Source organism: Mustela erminea, chromosome 15 (genome assembly GCF_009829155.1).
Source record: "Mustela erminea isolate mMusErm1 chromosome 15, mMusErm1.Pri, whole genome shotgun sequence".
NCBI classification, from domain to species: domain Eukaryota; kingdom Metazoa; phylum Chordata; class Mammalia; order Carnivora; family Mustelidae; genus Mustela; species Mustela erminea.
This window is the reverse complement of record NC_045628.1, coordinates 56,431,954-56,452,471: the sequence shown is the minus strand read 5'-3', so window position 1 is coordinate 56,452,471 and position 20,518 is coordinate 56,431,954. Positions and strand designations below refer to the sequence as shown.

Genomic DNA, 20,518 nt, shown 5'->3' with positions numbered 1-20,518 from the left:
TTACCACACTTCGATTTAATCATAGTTTCCAGTCATTTCAACTCAACATAAAGGGAACAGGTAAAAACATAAGCCAATGATTTAAAAAACGTGTTTGAGACCGTTTACAGATGAACTAGCAATCAGGTTAAAATACAGCATTACATTGCTTGGGTCCATGTATTACTTGGAAACTGTATACCTTGTTAAGGATTCCTCATCTGTGAGATCTGAATTTCTCAAAATGTGCTTGGACAACCATTACCTTAGAATCATGAGGGTGCCCATGAACAGTACTTATTTCTAGTACCAACTTAAGACCTATTGAGTCAAAAACTCTGGGGCCTTGGCCCAACATTTTTAAACGAAGTTCTCAGGTGATCTGCATACATATGTTGAAGTTTAAGAAAGATTTGGTACTACTGAAAGCCATAATCACAGAAACCCTGTCTTTCTTGTTAACTGTAAGTGTAGTGCCTAGCACAATGCCTGAAAAAGAAGGTATCCCAGAATGTATGTTGAAGGTTTAATGAATGGACATTAGGACTGACTGCAGAGTATCTTGCTACGTTGTTAACAACCAACTGATTTTTAAACTGTAAGCTTCATCCATGACAGAAATTTGAATAAAGAGCAGAGAAACAAGCTTTGGCAATCAATAGCTTAATAAGAGTTCATTTAGTTGCATGACTCAGTATCACAGCAAAGCACTTGGAAAGATGTCAGGGAATTTAATTAGCAAAACTTAATTAAATATCTGAGTTTCAGATAGATGCTTCAAGTGTATCATGTTAACAAGGACCAACTGACCCAAGGAAAAGGTCCCAAAATGAGATATTCTACTTATTTTCTATTTATTAGGTAGTGACATCTGCCCTAACCAGAACTAGGAAAGACGCAAAAAAGAACATCTCAGCAACCAAAACAGATGTCACGAGGCCAAGCATGACAGCTCTGGGCACTTGACTCATAGACAAGCCCATTAGACCTTCACTCAGAGTCTATTCAGGCTACTCTTTGCACACATTATTTATTTTAACAGAATTGTAAAACTGGTTTCCTAGCTCACAGGAAATTAAAAACACTAAATCAGAATGAAGAGAGGGGCAGCAGCAGATTGTAACACCATGAACATGACAAAATGAGAACTGTTAAGAGGGGGGTGAAAAATATATGAAAACAAGCAAATAAACTCACAAAAAAGCATAGTACTTTGTGGTCATCTGGGGAAAGGGTAAATGATGCTACTCTTTTTGACAGGATCTGAAGGTATCTACTATAGAACTCAAAACAGGTGTTCAAAAGAAAAATGAAGTTAAAGAGAAGGCTAGATTACATTCCCAACAGACTTTGTATATGAGGTATGGATGTAGGTATAATATGTAACATTATTTCAGAACGATTTTCATTCTAAAGCTAATCAAAAATTGTTTAAAGTGGGGCACCTGGGTGGCACTGTCAGTTAAGCATCTGACTCCTGACTTTGGTGCAGGTCATGATCTCAGGGTTGTGAGATTGAGTCTTGCGTCAGGCCCCATGCTCAGCACAGAGTCTGCTTGAGACTCTCTCACCCTTTTACCCCTCCCCACTACACACACACTACCCCCCCAAATAAATAAATCTTAAAAAAAAATTATTTAAAGCTACGAACTTTTAAAAAGAACCGAGTAGTAGCTATCTAGAAAATAATCGTTAGAAGCAACTCCTTCCTCTAGAGTTCCAGGAAGGAAAAAGACGCTAATGTACTTAACCAACACGAGATAATTTTCAGAACAGTATGTTCTTGAAAAAAAATAATTTCAGTTATTGGTTTGTTGGTATGATTAGCAAGATTCAGGGAACTGTACAGCATATACGCAATCATTTAGTTACCATTTAGAATCCACATGGGGACTATTTCGAGAAAAGTCATGGTGCTCTATTTTACAAATTACGTTCATCTTAAAAGATAATTTTTTTACGACAAAGGGATATCTAAAGTATGTAGTATAAAAAACAGTGCTACTGAAAGGCGCTAAAGAGAACACAAACAGAAGTATAAACTCCTTGTAATTTAAATGAACTGCAATAAAATGCCATATGGCAGTCAATGTAATTATGTGGGAAGTACTGCAAATTCTGTTAACAATAGCATTTGGCTGTACCACACCCACCCTCTCCACAATTGTTGTGTGTACCAGACAGTACTGGTAAACAACAGATTTGTAAATTAATTTTACAATATTTCATATTCATGTTCGCCTCATAAACTGTATGTGTATGACAGTGTTTCTCCTATAACAACTGAATTATTTTGGGTTGGGCGTTCACGTTTAAAAGCTAGAAGATCAAGTATAGTTCATGAAGCAGACTGAGTAATTTTTTCTTTTTGAAACTACACAGAATGCTGCATATCAAAGAAAGAATTATCTACAGTGAGCAATTCAAGGGCAGGAAAAATGCCTTACTCATCTTTTGTTCCTGAGTGTGTGGTACATAATGGGTGCTCAGTGGCTACCCAATGAATGGGTTTACACACATTTGTGAAGCTTTGGGCTGTGAAACCTTCGATATTATGGTGTAAAATACTGATGGGGGTGGGGAGAGGAACTCTGCTCTCTGCTCTCTCTATGGTATCAACATCAGCTTCAATGGGCAATAGCATCTTTAATTTGTTGTCCAAGCTACAATACAGGTAAGTATGTGTCATTTCAGAATTATGCCATTTTAAAGAGAAAATAATTTGGCATTTTAAAATTAAGCTTGGAATATTTGCAAATTAAACATAATTCAATTTTATAAGAATTCAACAAATAAAAGATGATTAGAATCTAACAAAGGAAAAATAAACCTGTCGCTCTTCAGATAAATCTCCAAAATGTAAGAGGCTAAAAGGATTACGAAAAACATTCATTCATGAAACAATTATTTATTCATCATTACCAAGTGGCAGGAACCATGCTAGGTGACAGGAATACAGTCAATGGTAATAATTAATGAATAATAAAGATAGTGCCATACAGTAGTAAGTGCTAAAAATACAATAAAGTCATGGCATGGCAAGTAACTAGGCCGTGGTGGTGGGATGGGGAGGTAGCTATACTCTTTCACCTAGGAGTGGTCAGGAGAGGCCTGTCAGAGGAGGTGACATATGACCTGAGAACTGCCTGATGGAAAGGAGAATAAGATCTAGTGAAAGACTTGTGCTTAGACTGAAAGAGGAGCCTGGAGATGGGTCTTGTTCTGAGGGACCAAGAAGAGGTCATTCTGGCTTCTGTCTAGTGAATGAGAACAGGGTACGGTGGGAGAAGAGGATGAAGAAGCTTCAGGGTCCAAGGACACAGAGTTTGGAAGGCAGACATACAGGATCTTGCACATGCTAAGTAGGGAAGCGGTATGATCTCGTCTATGCTAGTGAGGCTGTGTGAAGAATGGCCCACAGGGGGAAGCAGGGAGTCACTAGTTAGGAGGCTCTGTGATAGCAGAGCCAGTCGCAGGGGCAGGAGCAGTCTATGGTGCACTGGGCCCACACGTAGGAGGGTCTTAACTTGATCTGATGCAATGCTGTCACTTTTGAAATTCTTAACTTAATAAGGGACTGTAGAATTTTGTTTTGCAACAGTCCCTACAAATTACGTAGTTGGTCCTAAATTTAGGTCAGTGAAGAAGGCAGCTCAGACTTGTGTAGTAGCGTGTGCAGTGAAGGTCAGCGTGTGCAGTGCTGGCACCGCTGACAGAACTGGAAGATGGCCTGGCTGTGTCTTGTCATGAGAAGAGGAATCATGGATAACTCCCAGGTTGTTTATTAACCTGAGTAACTGAGTAAAAATGGGGAAGACTGGAGAAAGACCTGCATTAGAGGTGGGAAGGTGGGTAACAACCAGGAATTCAATTTCAGGTATGTGAAGCTAAGTGGCCTGTGAGACATCCAAGGGGAGCTTTCCAGTGAACTGTGGCAAATACATGGGTGTGAAGGTCCAAAGAGAGGTCTATGCTGGAAATACAAATTCCAGAGTTGTTGTGTATATATTTTTAAAAGGGGGGGGGGGGGGAATCACTTAGCAAGACAACACAGGAGGGCTAGAGTTCAAGAGATAAGTAAAAGCTACAAAGACTACAGAGGCCAGATGAAAATCAAAGAGGGTCACACTGACCAAGGGAAAATATGCTGAAGACAGAACCCTGAAGGATACCTAAGAACCTCCCTCTGAGTGACAGGCACTCCAGTGGATCATCTACCTGTTCATGACAACACTGTAACACCCTACAGTCAGCTCTCCATGTACTAAGCCTACCAGGCAGACCCACTACATTCCCTAAAACACTCCAATTGCTTTATCCCAGATTTTGATGTGCATGATCCTCCTAGAATTTCTCCCTCCTCCTCTTTATCTATTCAAAGCCTATGACTCTCTTCACTGACTTCATCAAATCAGTATTTTCTGAATCTTGGTATTTACTGCCTGTGTCAACTTCTCATATTGTATACAACAATACGCTACCCTAATTATTATTCAATACCCATCTATGATCCATTTCCCAAAACAGATAAGCTCTGGTTTCCTTTAAGTGCTACACTGCTTAGTATAATAGATGCATTAGATGCTTAATATGTATCTTAATGATTAATATATATCTGTTGAACAAGTGAGTAATAAATAACACCTTGAAGCTATGAAATATGGGGAAGTAACAGAAGTAGATAAATCAACTTGGCATGTAACAGCTTAAAAAGAAATGACTCATTGTGATCAAAGTCCTGGGCAGCCCGCCCGATAAAAGGCATAAAACCTAAGTCGTATACCTTTCATTCCTTCCTCATTCAACTAGTATTTACTGTGAGCCTACTAGGTGCCAGGTACTCTTCCAGTCATTAGAGATGCACCAGCCAAAAAAGCAGACAAAAAGTCTTGTCCTCAGGGAGCTGCAGTTTAGTGGAAATACCATTTGCTGGCATGTTTTGTTTTATATAAGCTTATTTATATATGCCCACACCTTCCTCTATTTTCCCTACAAGCCTACTGTTTTTCAGTCTGACAAGTTTTGGCCTGAACATTATCATTATTATTAATGCCATCCTTTCCGTTTTCCTCAATTATATAACGCATTATGAGAAAAGGGTTTTGGACATTCTGAGGCCTTCAAAGGGCTAAAAAAAAAATCAGTACATAGTATGTAGCAACTCTCATACTAGGACACATTGTAGAGAAGTACATCTTCAAAACAGCACAACTACTAGTGCATCAGAACTACCCAAAGCATTACAGAATTCACATAAACTTCCCAAAAGTAAAATAATGAACTCCACAGATATGTAAAATCATTGAAGATTCTCCTCTCCCCTGCAGATATACAGAGCTTTGAAATTAAATTATGCTATCAAAGTTCATTTTTAAGTTGTAGGAGCTGAAACTCGACAAAAATTCTAAAATGAAACAATGAATCCATAAAATATCTTCTACAAATCCTGAAAATGTTATCCTATTTATTTTATTTTATTTTTTTTAAGATTTTATTTTATTTTATTTATTTGACAGAGAGATCACAAGTCGGCGGAGAGTCAGGCAGAGAGAGAGAGAGAAGCAGGCTCCTGCTGAGCAAAGAGCCCGATGTGGGGCTCGATCCCAGGACACTGAGATCATGACCTGAGCCGAAGGCAGCGGCTTAATCCACTGAGCCACCCAGGCGCCCCTATCCTATTTATTTTATAATATAACAGAACCATGGTACTAACAATAGTAGTTTAAGTTGCAGGGCAATAGGATAAGGATCTTCCTCTACAAGAGAGAGGAAAAGAGAACAAACTCCCTTCCCTTTCCTACTGAAAAGCCACGTAAGCTTTTGAAAATATTAAGGCCAGAAGATGTTCCCAGTCATCTAATGTACTGAAATCAACTGAATCTGGGCTCAAATTTCAGCTTTGCCATTCACAAACTGTGAGCCCGGGCAGTTAACTTAACTCAGTTTTTTATTTGTGAAAATGCAAAGAAGATTTAAATTGAACATCTAATAGAACATGAAGCCATTTAAGAGTGGGCAGCCCACCATGCAGGCTAAGCTGTACTACCTGAAAATCAGTTCCCCTCGGCAGACTGACTAACTTTATTTATTTAGTTAGAGAGTGAGGGAGAGAGAGAGAGAAACCCAAGTAGGCTCCATGCCCAGCATAGAGCCCAACGTGGGGCTAGATCTCATGACTCTGAGATCATGACCTGAGCCCAAACTCAAGAGTTGGATGTGCTTAACCAACTGAGCCACGCAGCCGTGTGTACCCCCCCTGCCCCCACCACCCTAACCAGGAAGTCTTTAAAAATTTTTTTTAAACAATGTCTTCTCTTTCTCTACTTATATCTAGAATTCTTTCTTAAAATTCAAGTTTTCTTGGGCACCTGCATGGCTCAGTGGGTTAAAGCCTCTGCCTTCGGCTCAGGTCATGATCCCAGGGTCCTGGGATTGAGCCCTGCATCAAGCTCTCTGTTCAGCAGGGAGCCTGCTTCCCTTCCTCTCTCTGCCTGCCTCTCTGCCTGCTTGTGATCTCTGTCAAACAAATAAATAAAATCTTTAAAAAAATCTTTTTCTTTATAATATATCCCATGGCAGCTTCATTAAGAGTCTCAAGCAAGAAGGACAGTCTATATGATGTTTATAAGGAAGATCTTGTACTTTAGCAAACTGTTAAGAATATTTAAAGCATAGTCATCTCAAAGTCTAAATTAGTACTTCCTAGGAGTTAAAGACTTGATTATCATCATTCCTGCTGATTCAATTACTAAATGGTAAGTGGGACCCTGATTCCCTAACAAAGAAACATGTGCTACATTTCCTTATTCTTCAAGTGCTTCATGAAACCACAGACCAAGGGTTGAAAATTTCAGTGCCTACAAGGACCAGATAAGCAACTTAGATTGGCTTAGACAAGCCAACTAGTAAGAAAAATGGACATCTGGGCTTGCAGCAAATAAGGGAGTGCCGTTCATTCCCAGGCTGGCCCATTTTGCAGTGCACCACAGGGTCACACTGATGGAGCACATTCAAAGAGAGGATAAAGATTTGTATAATTCTTGTGACAATTTTCTGGAAAATGGCAATAATGTCTTGTTCAACGAAATATGTAAATTGCCATGATTCCCTGACAGACAAAAATAAAAAACACTGAAGGAAGAATCGCCTTTTACAAGTTTGTACAAAGACACTATATGGACTAGTGATGGTGCTAATCCTGCCTAAGGGAATTTGTCCACTTCTGTGGGTCGCATTCAGCAGCAAGTTTTAAATCCTCCCAACAAATCTTCAACAAATGCAAGCAGGCCAGATCTACCCACTCAGCCCAGGAAGCAGAGATGGTTGTCCTGGTGACAAGTCCCACCACAAACTAAAAGGACTACTCAGATTTTGTGTTTAGGGCCAACCTATACATGGTGTAATTTCAATGATTTTTCTTCCTTTCCCATAAAATAAAAAAGTGCCTACTCAAATACTTTGAACAGGTAATCTAATGGTTATTATTCACATGTGGTAATAAAAGGTTTAAAATCAAATACCCAGTTTGATGCCTATTCATTATTAAAATGTATTCAGAATTGAGAGACTAGAAAAGATCAGACTATGATAAAAAGTAGGTACCTAAAGATAGACATTACTAGGGGGAAAGGAATGATAAAAGGAGATGCCTGGATAATAAAGATAAACTTTCTCTACTTCACAGTTTTACCTAAGGTGAGCCCTGTTGATTTTCAACTGTGAGTGAACAAAGACAAATTGTGTACGAAGGTATTTTTATCCTGCAAAGCTCTGAGGCTTTGTACAAACACCACCAAATGCCAGTACTGCTTCTCAGGACTTAGAATTTAAATTTAAACATAGCTAAATGCATTTTTAAAAAAGTATTAATTCTTAAGAGAGTCACTAATCATGGTATAACAGTAAATCCGTAAACTTAAAATTTTTATTTTTGGTCATTTATGAGAATTTACTGAACATAAAGCTGTTAGAACAAAGATTAGATATATTTCCTGATCTCAAGGAGCTCACTATCTAGTAGAGATAAATAAAGTTAATAAAAAGCAAAATGTGATTAGTGGTTTATTAGAAAAAATATAGCAGGAGCTTGGTGGAGATGGTGATTATTCTGTGTGGAAAAAAATGGTTGGTGACATTTCACATTTGAACGGAATCTTAAAGGATAATAAGAAGTCTGGCAAGCAGAAAACCAGGAACAGAGCACAGCAGACAGTGGAAGAATGCACAGGATACATCTGGCAAGTGTCAAAGTGGCCAATTTTAAAACAATGCCCATTTGAGGTGGAATGGCAGCAGACTAAGAAGGGGCCAGAACCCCAAGAGAACAGGCAGAGGGGCTATGGAACTCCAAAGACAAGAGATGCTTACACTGAGGCAATACCTACTCAGAAAGTTCCTCTCCTCTTTCTTCCAGTGAAAATACCAGAGAATTTGAAAGAAGGAAATCAGATGAAAACTTTGTTGTTTAATTATGCCAACAGTTGTGGGGGGAGGTGCCTGGGTGTCTCGAGTTGGCTGAATGTCTGCCTTTGGCTCAGGTCATGATCCCAGGGGCCTGGGATTGAGCCCTGAAGCAGGCTCCCTGCTCAAGGGTGGGGAGCTGTTTCTCCTTCTCCCCACTACTCATGCTCTCTCTCTCCCTCAAATAAGAAAAATCTTTATAAAAAATAATAAAGTAAAAATTATGCCAATGTTTTAATTCTTTATATATATTCCCAATAGCTTTTACAATCATTTGGAAATCCTTCTTTCATCAGAATACTAAATCTTCAGGTGTAGTCTATAGCTCAATGCTGGGGACAACAGCTGTTAATGGCTCTTCAGAGGAAATGGAGGCATTCTTACAGGGTAATCTCCCAAAGATTTTCTTCTTCTTCTTCTTTTTTTAAAAAAGATTGTTATCAAGGACTAAGAAGTCTTCCTCCTCCAAATAACACTCCCTATGAGGAACTGTTTTAGTCTGTTAAAAAAAAAACATTCTAGGTAAAACACTTTGCCTACCTTTTTTGGGTAGTTTTACTGCAATGGTATTTCTGCACTTTTACTACAGCTATCTATTTATAATGTGCTTAAAAACTGTATTTTAATGATGACATCAGCCCCTTTCACATAATCCTTCACTTAAGGTGATAATTAAAAAGGAGCAGTACAGGGGTAAGGCTGTGAGAATAACAGCATGCTTAGGGCAAAGAAGGCCAGCTGCCTTCTTGGGTTAGCTCTTCAGAAGGACTTCCTGTTCCCTGGCGTTTAAAAAATTTTTTTGATTAAAAAAGATACACAGCTCCATATTTTAAAAATCATACATCTGGGTTCCTTAGGACAGTCAAGCTGGAGAAAGACCAAAGAACATTAGGAAAAGAGCTACAGCACTGATGATATCGAGAATGTCTAGATAAAGCATGGCTAAAGCCCACAATACCACTGGGTTTTATTTATGTGAGTCAATGAGTTTCTTCTATTTTTAAGCCTTTTATTTTTAATTTTTTAATGAAATTTTCATTTAATTAAGAAATGAATTTCTTTTAAGTCTGCACTGGCTTTTCTTTTAAGATTTTATTTACTTATTTGACAGAGAGAGGCAGCGAGAGAGGGAACACAAGCAGGGGGAATAGGAGAGGGAAAAAACAGGCTTCCTGCTGAGCAGGGAGCCCCATGCGGGGCTCCATCCCAGGACTCTGGGATCATGACCCATGCCCAAGGTGGATGCCTAGAGACTGAGCCGCCCAAGCCCCTCTGCACTGGCTTTTCTAATAGGAAATGAAAGTACCTTAACTGATACTGATAAAAATATATTAATCATTAACCTCAACATTCACCAAAAACTGTTTCAAATGAGACTACCAGAAAGCTACAATCTAATATTATATTTCCCAGGTCATGAAATTATCTTTATAGAATTCTGAGTCGCTGTTATGACCTCAAATTTTATTGAGGATTAAAAGAAAAATGGTTTTTAATAAAACTTATTTTTAGCTTATTACTGATTTTAATAAACTTCATATAAAAATTTACATGAAAACATTAACACAGCACCACTGCATGCCCAACATTGTGTGGCTACTGGGAAGCACACAGTTTATGCTCAGCCATAGCAGTTGGACCCAGTCTAGAATTCCTGGTACTGTACACATTTCCTAAGCACCAGCACTTTCATTATTTGACTCTTATCTTTTAGTTCCCATTTTAAAAAGTTAGCCTTTCAGTGTATCCAGGCTATTCATATTGACCTGACATCCCCATTTTATGTGGGATGATTTGCACTGCTGTCTTAGGGTGTCGTCTTCTCTGGTTAGTGGCTGCTTTCTTTCTCAAAAGTATCTGTTTTAAATGATAGGTTATACGATTACCTTATTTGTAATTCATCCTACATTTATTTTTTAAATATAAAGGGACACAGCTATAAGAGACTCATCCTACTATGTAAGAAAAATCATTTACAAAATAATTATTCTTTACAAAATTTACATGGAAAAGAGTCAAAACTACAAGTACTAAATATATCCACATACTTGTTGAAATGTGGAAAAAAGAAAATGCTTCAGTGTTGTTATTGCATTGAAAAAAATTTTATTTGCAGAAACTTCTTTGGGCCTGAGTCTAGTTCACCCACATGAATCACATCACCCACAAATTACATAAAGATCTACTGAGTGAAGGGGTCCTTTTCCTCTTCCCTTATAATAACACATACTAAGACATTTTTTACCATAATATGAAACATCAGGAATCCAGGCAGGTACAGCCTGGTAACCTCTCCCCAAGAAAGAAAGTGAATTACAAGTTGCTTCCTACTATCTGGTGTCTTTGCATAGAAAAAAGACTCATTTTTTTCTTCTGTAGTCTATATTCTGTTCCCAAAGAGAAAGGTTTTTCTTAGGTTTTTGATGAAAGCCCACAAACACTGAAAAAATTACAAATAAAAATTCTGAGACAAGTATTTTTAGATCAGTTGGTGACATAAACATGTAGAAGTAAAAAGTAACATATTTTCCCATTACTATGACTTTTCTATAAGAAAACACACATTAGGGTGACTGTCTTATCTTTATGTCCCTTTATATTTTAAAGAGTACAACAGGAATTAAAAGCTTGGTGAGTGTGTAATTTGTCATTTGACTATTAAAAAAGCCTCAAGGGGGCACCTGGCTGGCTAAGTTGATGCAGTGTAGAACTCTTGATTTTAGGGTTGTGAGTTCAAGCCCCATGTTGGACAAAAAAAAAGCCTCAAGATGCTTAAAGTTACTCTTAATAAAACACTAATTAAATAATTTAAAATGACTTTCAGAGAGGGAGGAGGAGGAAGGGGAAAGGGAGAAGAATAGAATCTCTAAGAGACTCTCTACAGAGCCCAACACGTAGTGCTTGTTCCCCAGAACCCCTGAAAGCAAGACCTGAGCCAAAATCAAGAGTCAGACGCTTAACTGACTGAGGGACCCAGGCATCCCATAAATTTTAATTAGTATGTCAAATATGAGTTGATATTAAATATATTTACATTCACCAACTCAAAATAAATTTCCTAATATTATTTAGATCAATTCAAATGTATATCAGGTAAAGAAAAAGTAAGAGAAGCTGTGAAATACTTTTTCCTTTTTGTGTTTTAGGTTTTCTTGGTGGCTAAATGGATGCTTGCAGGATTTTATAATGTGATGGGATTGTACAAAGGAAAATTACAGCATAGGATTAATTTCTTTCTTGTCCTGAATTTTATTGACTGATGGGTTCATATATTCCTTGCATTTACTGCAGTACTTATTTCCACCTTTAAATGAATAACAGAATCTTACAAACTAACAGAATCTTACTTATGTTTAATATGGTCTATGTTCATAACATGTGGCTAATTTATCAGCTAAAATTTAATAGCAGATAGCTACAGTACTTATTACTAAAATTAAATTCCCACTAAAGTAGCACTAATCATTCTTAAAGATTATTTTATATAAGTGTAAAATATACTTTGTAAATATATACATTATGTTGCTAACAGTGCAGTTCAGCTACTATCTGCAAATATTATATAGTAAAACCTCAATGGTTAAAGAAAAAAACACTGATTTAGGGAAATGTCTTCTCTGATAAAAAGGCTCTCTCCTCTAGTCCTCTGTAAGTGGAAAATACATTTATTTTAAAGTTATTATTTAAAGTTATATTTAATTATAACTTTATATTCTGAAAAACTTTTTGTCGTTGATGAAATGCTTCTGTATTTTTTTTATAATCACTTTCCCCCTCCCAAAGGAAGATAAGGACATATGGATGTATGTGCATGTGTGTGTGCACATATGCATGTATATATGAATTGAAAAATCAATCAGTCCAGGTTTCAAGTGCAGCTCTGAGTTAAAAAAAAAAAAAAATTAAGAAGCTGAATGCTGCGGATTCCTACATTTCTGTACCTAGTTTTGCCATTCCTTTCTATTTCAACCCCACAAATACTTCTGGGTATTTATAATTTGTAATGCACTATGCTAAGTGTTCTGAATACAAACAGGAAGGGAATAAGAGAGAGTGAGAAATAAAGAAAAATCCACAGTCCCTGTTCTTACGAAGTTCATAGTCTTGGAAAAGATGCAACAATGCACGCCTAAACAACAGAAAATGTACACATTTATATGTACCGCTAAATTGAATAGGTAAGTATGTGGGAACGTAGAAAAGGAAGTGGCAGATCCTAACTGGAGTGCAGAGTTTCGGAAGATACGAGCAAGTTTCACTGAGTAAGTAACACGTGGGTTGATTTGAAAAGCTCAGAAGGATCCTGGCATAAGTTAGATGAGGTATTCTAGGAAGAAGATGCAGCATAAAACTTAGAAGTGCCCAGCACATCCAGGATAACAATGTGTAGTGTGACACAACTAGATGATGTGTGTCAAAAGGAGAACAGCTAAAAATACAGCCAAAAAGTGAGACAAGAGCCAGATTATCCAAAAACTCAAATACCATTATACGGGACCAGGCAGTCAGAAGGAGGCCCTGAAAACCTTGGAGTGTATGTGTGAAATATCCAGGTGCCAGGTATCTTAAATACTGACCTGCCAATTCTGTTCACAAACACTTCTACTTTGATGTCACCTCCATCGGGATATCTGCCTGTCCACTGATCAAAAGCACCACTATATTTCTATTCCCGCAACTATCTGGTCAGTAAACAGACATTTTGGATAATCTGGGTGTGTGTGTGCGCGTGCATGTGTTTTCCTTCAGTTTCAAAAACTGTAAACTCCCGAACCTGAAGGAAAACACACACACACACACACACACACACACACATTACAGGGTGCCTGGGTGGCTGCGCCAACCTGGTTGGTTATGCGACTGCCTTCAGCTCAGGTCATGATCCTGGAGTCCTGGCATCGAGTCTCATCACAGGCTCCCTGCTTAGCAGGGAGTCTGCTTCTCCCTTTGACCTCTCCCCTTTCATGCTCTCTCTCTCTCTCTCAAATGAATAAATAAAATCTTAAAAAACAAACAAACAACTCTAAACTCTCTGGAGCAAGAACAGTTAACTAGTGATTTTTTAAAAATTGAGTCTTACCTCAATGATCTCATGACACATGTGAAAATGTTAAGTGATGATAAACAAAATACAGGTTGACCCTTGAATGGTGTAAGTCTGAACTGCACAGGTCCACTTATATATGGATTTTTCTTCTTTACAGTGCAGTACCATAAATGTATTTTTTCTTCCTTATGATTTTCTTAACGTTTTTTTCTCCTCTGGCTTATTTTATTGTAACAATACAGTAATAATACATATAACATACAAAATATGTGTTAACTGACTATGTTATTGGTAAGGCTTCCAGTCAAGAGCAGCTACTAGTCATGGTTTTGGGAAGTCGAAAGTGATATGCAGAGTTTCAACTGTGCAAAGGGTGGAGACCCCAACCCCTTGTTGTTCAAATGTCAGCTGTATATGAGATACAACTTACAGCTTATATTACTTTCCTATTTTGATTAATCTACCCATCATTATTCTTCTTGCAGGTTAAGTACTTTCTGCTTTTTTAAGTTTTAATGTAAACTGTCAACCAAGATTTACATTAACATGGACATAGAAACTCTATGGTCTCTCCGGTCCCTCTCCCTTCATCAGTCTGAGGATTCGTAAAATAAGTGCATCCAAGGCACAACACAAGAGCCACCACCATCAGTCTGGGCCTAGAGAAATCCTCTGTCCCATGACCACTTAAGTATGAGATGGGTTCCTAAGTCCTATCAACTCTACCTCCAAATAGCCTCAAAACTTTGTCTTTCTTTTCCCTTCTGATTAGAACCACTTTGTTTAGTCACTTAGACATTTTGTACCTGGGTTATTACATCAGCCTCTAGCTTACCTCACTGCTTTTGGTCTTACATTATGGCCAGGATGACCTATCCAAAACAGAAATCTCTTTGCTTTCCATATGGCTTCGAATTCTTCAGTGCCTCCCTAACAGCCACAGCACAGAGTCCAAATTCCTCACCAAAGCATATTAAGACTCTTTAACAGATAATTTAGCAAGAATATAAAGATTTTCAATATTTTAAACCTTATCTCCTGCCACTTATTCACTCAAAAAAATACTTACTGACCACCTACATGTCATGAACTATTTTTTTTTAAATTTTATTTGAGAAGGGGAGAGAGCATGCACAAGAGAGCGAGTGTGAGCATGAGTGGGGGAAAGGGGGTGCGTGGGAAGGGCAGAGTGAGAGGAAGAAGGAGACTCCCTGCCAGAGAGCCAGATGCAGCGTTCATCCCAGGACCCTGAAATTATGACCTGAGCCAAAGGCAGATGCTTAACCAACTGAGCCACCCAGGTGCCCCGTCATGAACTATTCTAAACATCTGGGGTTGTGTGTGTGTATAAGTGAACAAAATAGATGACTGTGTACACATGTGTCCATGCACACACATACACACCAAAGAACCAACCATGGAAGTTTAAACTATACTAGGGCAAAGCTGGCAATAAATACAAGTAAATTACATAGTATATTACGAGTGGTATGGTCTGTAAGAAAATACAAGTATAGAAAGAAGTAGGTTGGTGAAGGTAGACCTTATTGGAAAAGCAGAATCTTAGAAGAGACTTGAAAGAGGCATGGAGTGAGCCATGCAGTTATCTGCAGAAAGGATGTTCCCAGTAGGAAAGAAAATCTGGTGTAAAGGCCCTGATAAGGAAGTGCATAGAGTGCTCAGGACTGCTAGGAGCTCAGGGTAAGTAAAGGGGGAATGAGGGGAGAGAAGCTAAGGATGGGGAGAAGTGGGAAGAAGAAGAAGCATGATCACGTCGATCCCTGCAGAGAACTGGAAGGACTTGAATTTTACTCCGAGTAATGAAGGAAGCATTGTGAGTGACCAGTGAGCAGAGGAATGGCATGACTTGACAGATTCGGGAAGAACTGCTCTGACTCCTGCGCTGGCAGCAGACCAGAGTGGGCAGAGACAGAAGAAGGAATGCTGCTAGGAGGCTACTGCAGTGATCTAGGTGAGACTTCATGGCAGATCACGTGGGTGGTGAGAAACAGACTTGTAGATGTGTAGTAATCTAAAGGTACGGTCAGTAAGATTTTTCTGACACACTGGATGTGTGTGTGTGAAAGAGGATTCAAAAATGTCACCAAGATTTTTGGACTAAGAAAACGGGAGAACAGAGTTTGTACTAACTCAGATGAGAAGGACCACTGGTAGAGCAGGTTTTGGGGGAAAGCCTCGGAGAACAGTTTTTCATGTATTTAAAATGTCTAGTGGACATTCGACCAGGTTCTTGAGTATCCAAGTTTGGAGGTCAAAGCAGAGGTTTAGGGTGGAGATTCTGTTTGTTCTGCCTCAAACAATCCCACATTCCAGGCTCACAGAGTTCCCCAATGTCTTCCCCAAGTCTTTATATGAGTGCATCTTTAAAGACATGTCATGTTTCGTCTATTTTATGAAACTCACATGATTATCATCTCCTGAATCACCCTGTTTCCTTAAGTCACTTAAGTAACTGAAATATGTAATGGCTGGTCTCTTAGCACACTCAAAGGCTGAACAGTTTTTGGTAAGAAAAAAAGCAGCCATTTCATTAACACAACAGGCAACCTGCCTAATCTCACCATCAGAAATCTTTACAAACCTTTAAAGAAAATTAGGACCACAAAAAAAAGATCTTGGCTAGCAGCTCAGTAACCAGATTTTGTACTTTGCAATTTCACTGGTTATTTGAAGATGGTAAGTGTTCAAAAACACACACTGTATGATCAACTTCATAGGCTAAACACAAAGAAACACCTCCTGCCTGTGTTCCAAAGTTATTTTCAGTTATAAAAAATTTTCATTTTGTCATCCTTTTCCTTGCCCTCGGGAGGCATTTAAATGAAGAATTATTGGACAAGAAAACAGTCTTTGTTTCGTTCCTGAGAGACACACTCTAATCTAATTGAGAAAGGAGGGAAATTAAAAAGATGATGTGGCATTATAGAGGATCCAGCTCAAGCAGCCTTTTTTTTTTTTTTTAAAAAAGATCTATATATTTGTTTTAGAGAGTGAGAGCACATGCGCACGTGCAGCGGGGGAGTAGGGCAGAGAGAAAGGGAGAGAGAATCTTTAAGCAGACTCCAAGTTGGGCGGGGAGCCTGACAGGGAGCGTGATCCCAAGACCCCGAGATCACCACCTAAGCTGAAACCAAGCACTGGATGCTTAACTAACTGCACCACCCAGGTGCCCCTCAAGCAGCTACTTCCAGCTGTGAGAACCCTGCTATCCAGAGAGGCTACCGCTAGCACCCAAACAGTGTGCTCCCCATTATGAGCTCTGGATAGCTATAATCTGCTAAAATTTAAGTTCCACAAGGGCAGAGAGTTTTGCCTGTTTTGTTCACTACTCTTTCACACGGTAGTGCTGAATGAACAAACTTACAATTTTGAAGTACAGAAAGCTGAAATACATTCAATATAAAGTATAAAACAAGGGGTGCCTTGCTGGCTCAGTTAATACGGCACATGACTTTCAATCTTGGGGCTGTGAGTTCGAGCCCCACAGGAGGTGTAGAGTTACTTAAAATAAAAAAAGCCTTCATGGGGACGCCTGGGTGGCTCAGTTGGTTAAGCAGCTGCCTTCGGCTCAGGTCATGATCCCAGCGTCCTGGGATCGAGTCCCACATCGGGCTCCTTGCTCAGCAGGGAGCCTGCTTTTCCCTCTGCCTCTGCCTGCCATTCTGTCTGCCTGTGCTCGCTCTCCCCCCCCCCCCCCGCCGATAAATAAATAAAATCTTTAAAAAAAAAAAAAAAAAAAAAGCCTTCATGGTTTTAGAAAATTCCTCTCTGAAAGTCAAAAAATTAGAGTACCAAGAATTTGCAATCATTATCTTCAAATATTAATTACAAAATGTTAACCATATACAACACTGGGGGAGGGAGGATCTAATGTGAAATCTCTAACAAAGTAGTAAATTTATAAAAAGTTCTCTGTAAATCAAGAGAAAAGGATGATATTCTAGCAACTATACTTGCTTTATACTGTCTAGTATTTTAGAAACTTCATTATGCAAAAAGTATAGCCTTTAAGATAGTACAAATACATTACATGTGTTTAGAGAATCAAGATCTATAATGTTGACTAGTATAAAAAGAAGTATAAAAAGTTTCACTCCAGGTTATATTAAAAGAGTAGCTTAAAACAACCCAAATACACAGCCAGGTTCTGAAAATTCCCTTGCCAAAGAAACTCTTACTTGTTTGTTTGTTTTAATTGAAGTATAATTGACATATACCATTTCATTAGTTTCAGGTATTCAACATAATGATTTGAAATATATATATTGCAAAATGATCACAATAAGTCTAGTTAACATCATGTCACCATATTTACTTCTTGTGATGAGAATTTTTAAGATCTATTCTCTTAGCAACTTTCAAATATGCAAAACAGTAATATTAACTATAGTCACCATGCTGTACATTATAACCCCAGGACTTAATTATTATTATTATTTTTTAAAGATTTTATTTGTTTATTTGACAGACAGAGATCACAAGTAGTCAGAGAGGCAGGCAGAGAGAGGAGGAAGCAGGCTCCCTGCTGAGCAGAGAGCCTGATGTGTAGCTTGATCCCAGGCCCCTGAGATCATGACCTGAGCCGAAGGCAGAGGCTTTAACCCACTGAGCCACCCAGGTGCCCCCAGGACTTAATTATTTTATAACTAGAAGTTTGTTCTTAACGTAAAAATTAAAGTTTTAAAGTAAAACAGCCTTTGAAAAAAACACTTTCAACATAGCCACAGTTTTCATGCGGTTAAGAAGCAATCTAATATACGTATTTCAATCCCCAAAAGGAAATAGCGGGTATTATCTTAAAGTTAAAGAACACCAACCTTTTTAATCTCATGTAGTTTTCACTGGCCGCAGGTCGGCATTCAGCTCTTTGTACCACTATTCCTTCCAATGAAAGTTTGTCTTGAATGGAAAGAAAAAAAAATTAACAAATGTATTCAGAGATAACCCTGACCATTTTTAAGATTTTACCTTAACATACTAACCACAGTAATGATGATTAGAATCAAACGTAATAATACAAATCAAAGAACAAAAGGAATACTTGTAAGTTTATAGTAACATCATTGGCCAGAATAGAGAAAGACCTTACTCTTGGTGAGTAAAAAACTTAGCTTGTCAGGTTTGTTTACTGGGCTGCTGCAGCCCCTTGCCAATACAACTTTTATATATTTAACTTTTTATAAAGAGGGTGACTTACTAGGGCATAAAATCAAATTTAAAAAAATTTGAAGGGAGTGGAGACTACAACAAATTTGGCAGAGAAGTAACTTCTGAAAGCCCAGCTAGTCTAAACCACTAAAATTAAAGGTAATATGTATCTGTATGTGTGGGTGACCACACACACATGCAAATAAAATTCTAGAATACACCGTGACTAGAATAGCTAGCCTAGAAAATACTATAAACTGGGCAAGGCTAGTTGTCCAGGCTAAACACTGTCTAGGCTATACTGTGTACCATTTCTGTCTACCAGTTGCTCTTCTATTTTCCAGCAGATTTACTAACTTGGGTATGTCCAAGTTAGAGCTTTAACTGCTATGGATATTTGTCCAAACAGGGGCAATTTTTCCTACCAATAGTAAGAATTCTTAAGGTGACGCTAACACAAAATTCAAGAGAAACCAAAAAGGTAAACAACAGTTAGCACTTACTATGGGACTACTATGGACTAAACACTGGTAAATTCACCTTACAGACCTTACTAGTACACATAGATTATCCCATGACGGCACCAGCTCTCCTACTGTCCGGAAATGTACAATGGTTAGGAAGCTATGGTTCAGTCTTAATTTCATGAGAATTCATCCAGGTTTTGAGAAGAGATTCAGGAAATCCTTTGGCTCATCAGCAATGCATTTATGATTCATCTCTTCAGGGCAAATGACTTCTTGCATTCCCCTAACATTAACTGAATGCCTACTATGTAAAGGGCACCATCTAAGCATTTGGAATCAAAGATGAGTAAGACATAGTACTCTTTCCAAGAAGCACAGAGTTTCCTGGGGTGGGGGAGGAGGGCAGATAAATGGACCAAAATGTAGAGTGCAGCTTGTACCACGCCCACATGATTTACATTAGAAAATCTTCCTTATGGTGACTTTTCTTGATTTTGTCTCCAAACTCCAGGAGACTCCTTACCGTAGCCCTTAACTGTGAATGCACAGGCAACCCAATAGTTGAAGAATTCCTCAGTGCAACATATGCAACTAATCTCAAGTACAAGCTATCAGATGTCTGGAAAAAGCAATGACGAGAAGCATGCCTACCTTATATCAAAATGTTAGGAAGGAAACAAAACCATAATTATTTTGTATTAAATTTAAATGTCTAAAAATAATTTCCCCTTGTTAATCAGTTTAGTAAGACTGAGATTAAAATCTGAATTTCCCAAATCTTATATTTGAGTTTGCATTTCCACTGAAGTTGAAAATTCTACCTAGAAAAATTACTGGTATAACAATAGCAAGATCTGGGGAATTTCTATGTATAAGATATGTTAAATGCCTGAGAAAGTCCTCTATTAAAACAAAAATCAATCCTTTTAAAAAAAACTAAACAACTTAGAATACTATACCATCCCTGAAAACAATTTACTTATATATCTAGGTGTTTCACTGAATACTAAAAGAGCTATCTGTTAATACCATCTGTGAATGTTTCCCCACTTATTTAAAGTAATATCTACTTCAGGTAGATAGGCTGAATTCAATTTTTAGTTAAAGGATCTGCTGTCAATGTTCTCCATACAATACCTGAGAGAGTAAGAAGTTTTCAAAGCACCTGCCCATATCAACTTGGAAACTACTCTCATCACTATTCTCCAATCAAGGTCACTCTCACAAAGCAATAAAATTCACTTCCCCAAACCATAATTTCCTGTCCATCACATCCCCTTTTCAAATCTAAAATAGCCTTCCAATGCTTCTCAAGTGAAAGAGAAGTCTTAATCATCTGCAACGGATTTTCCCACTGACTGGTCGCTCTTAAATAACCCCACATCTCTGTTAGCTT

At 38.2% G+C, this 20,518-nt stretch overlaps 2 protein-coding genes across 3 annotated transcripts in view; one reads left to right on the top strand and one right to left on the bottom strand.

The window, feature by feature from the left end:
• Window positions 1–20,518, bottom strand: part of GTF2F2 (general transcription factor IIF subunit 2) — a 155,997-nt gene that overhangs the window by 50,100 nt on the left and 85,379 nt on the right. Inside the window, exon 5 of the mRNA XM_032314486.1 lies at window positions 18,325–18,406. Coding sequence (XP_032170377.1) covers window positions 18,325–18,406 — 82 coding nt within the window. The remainder of the gene's footprint in view (window positions 1–18,324; window positions 18,407–20,518) is intronic.
• KCTD4 (potassium channel tetramerization domain containing 4) overlaps window positions 1–20,518 on the top strand; it is a 37,690-nt gene that overhangs the window by 2,869 nt on the left and 14,303 nt on the right. The gene's annotated exons all lie outside the window — the stretch shown is intronic.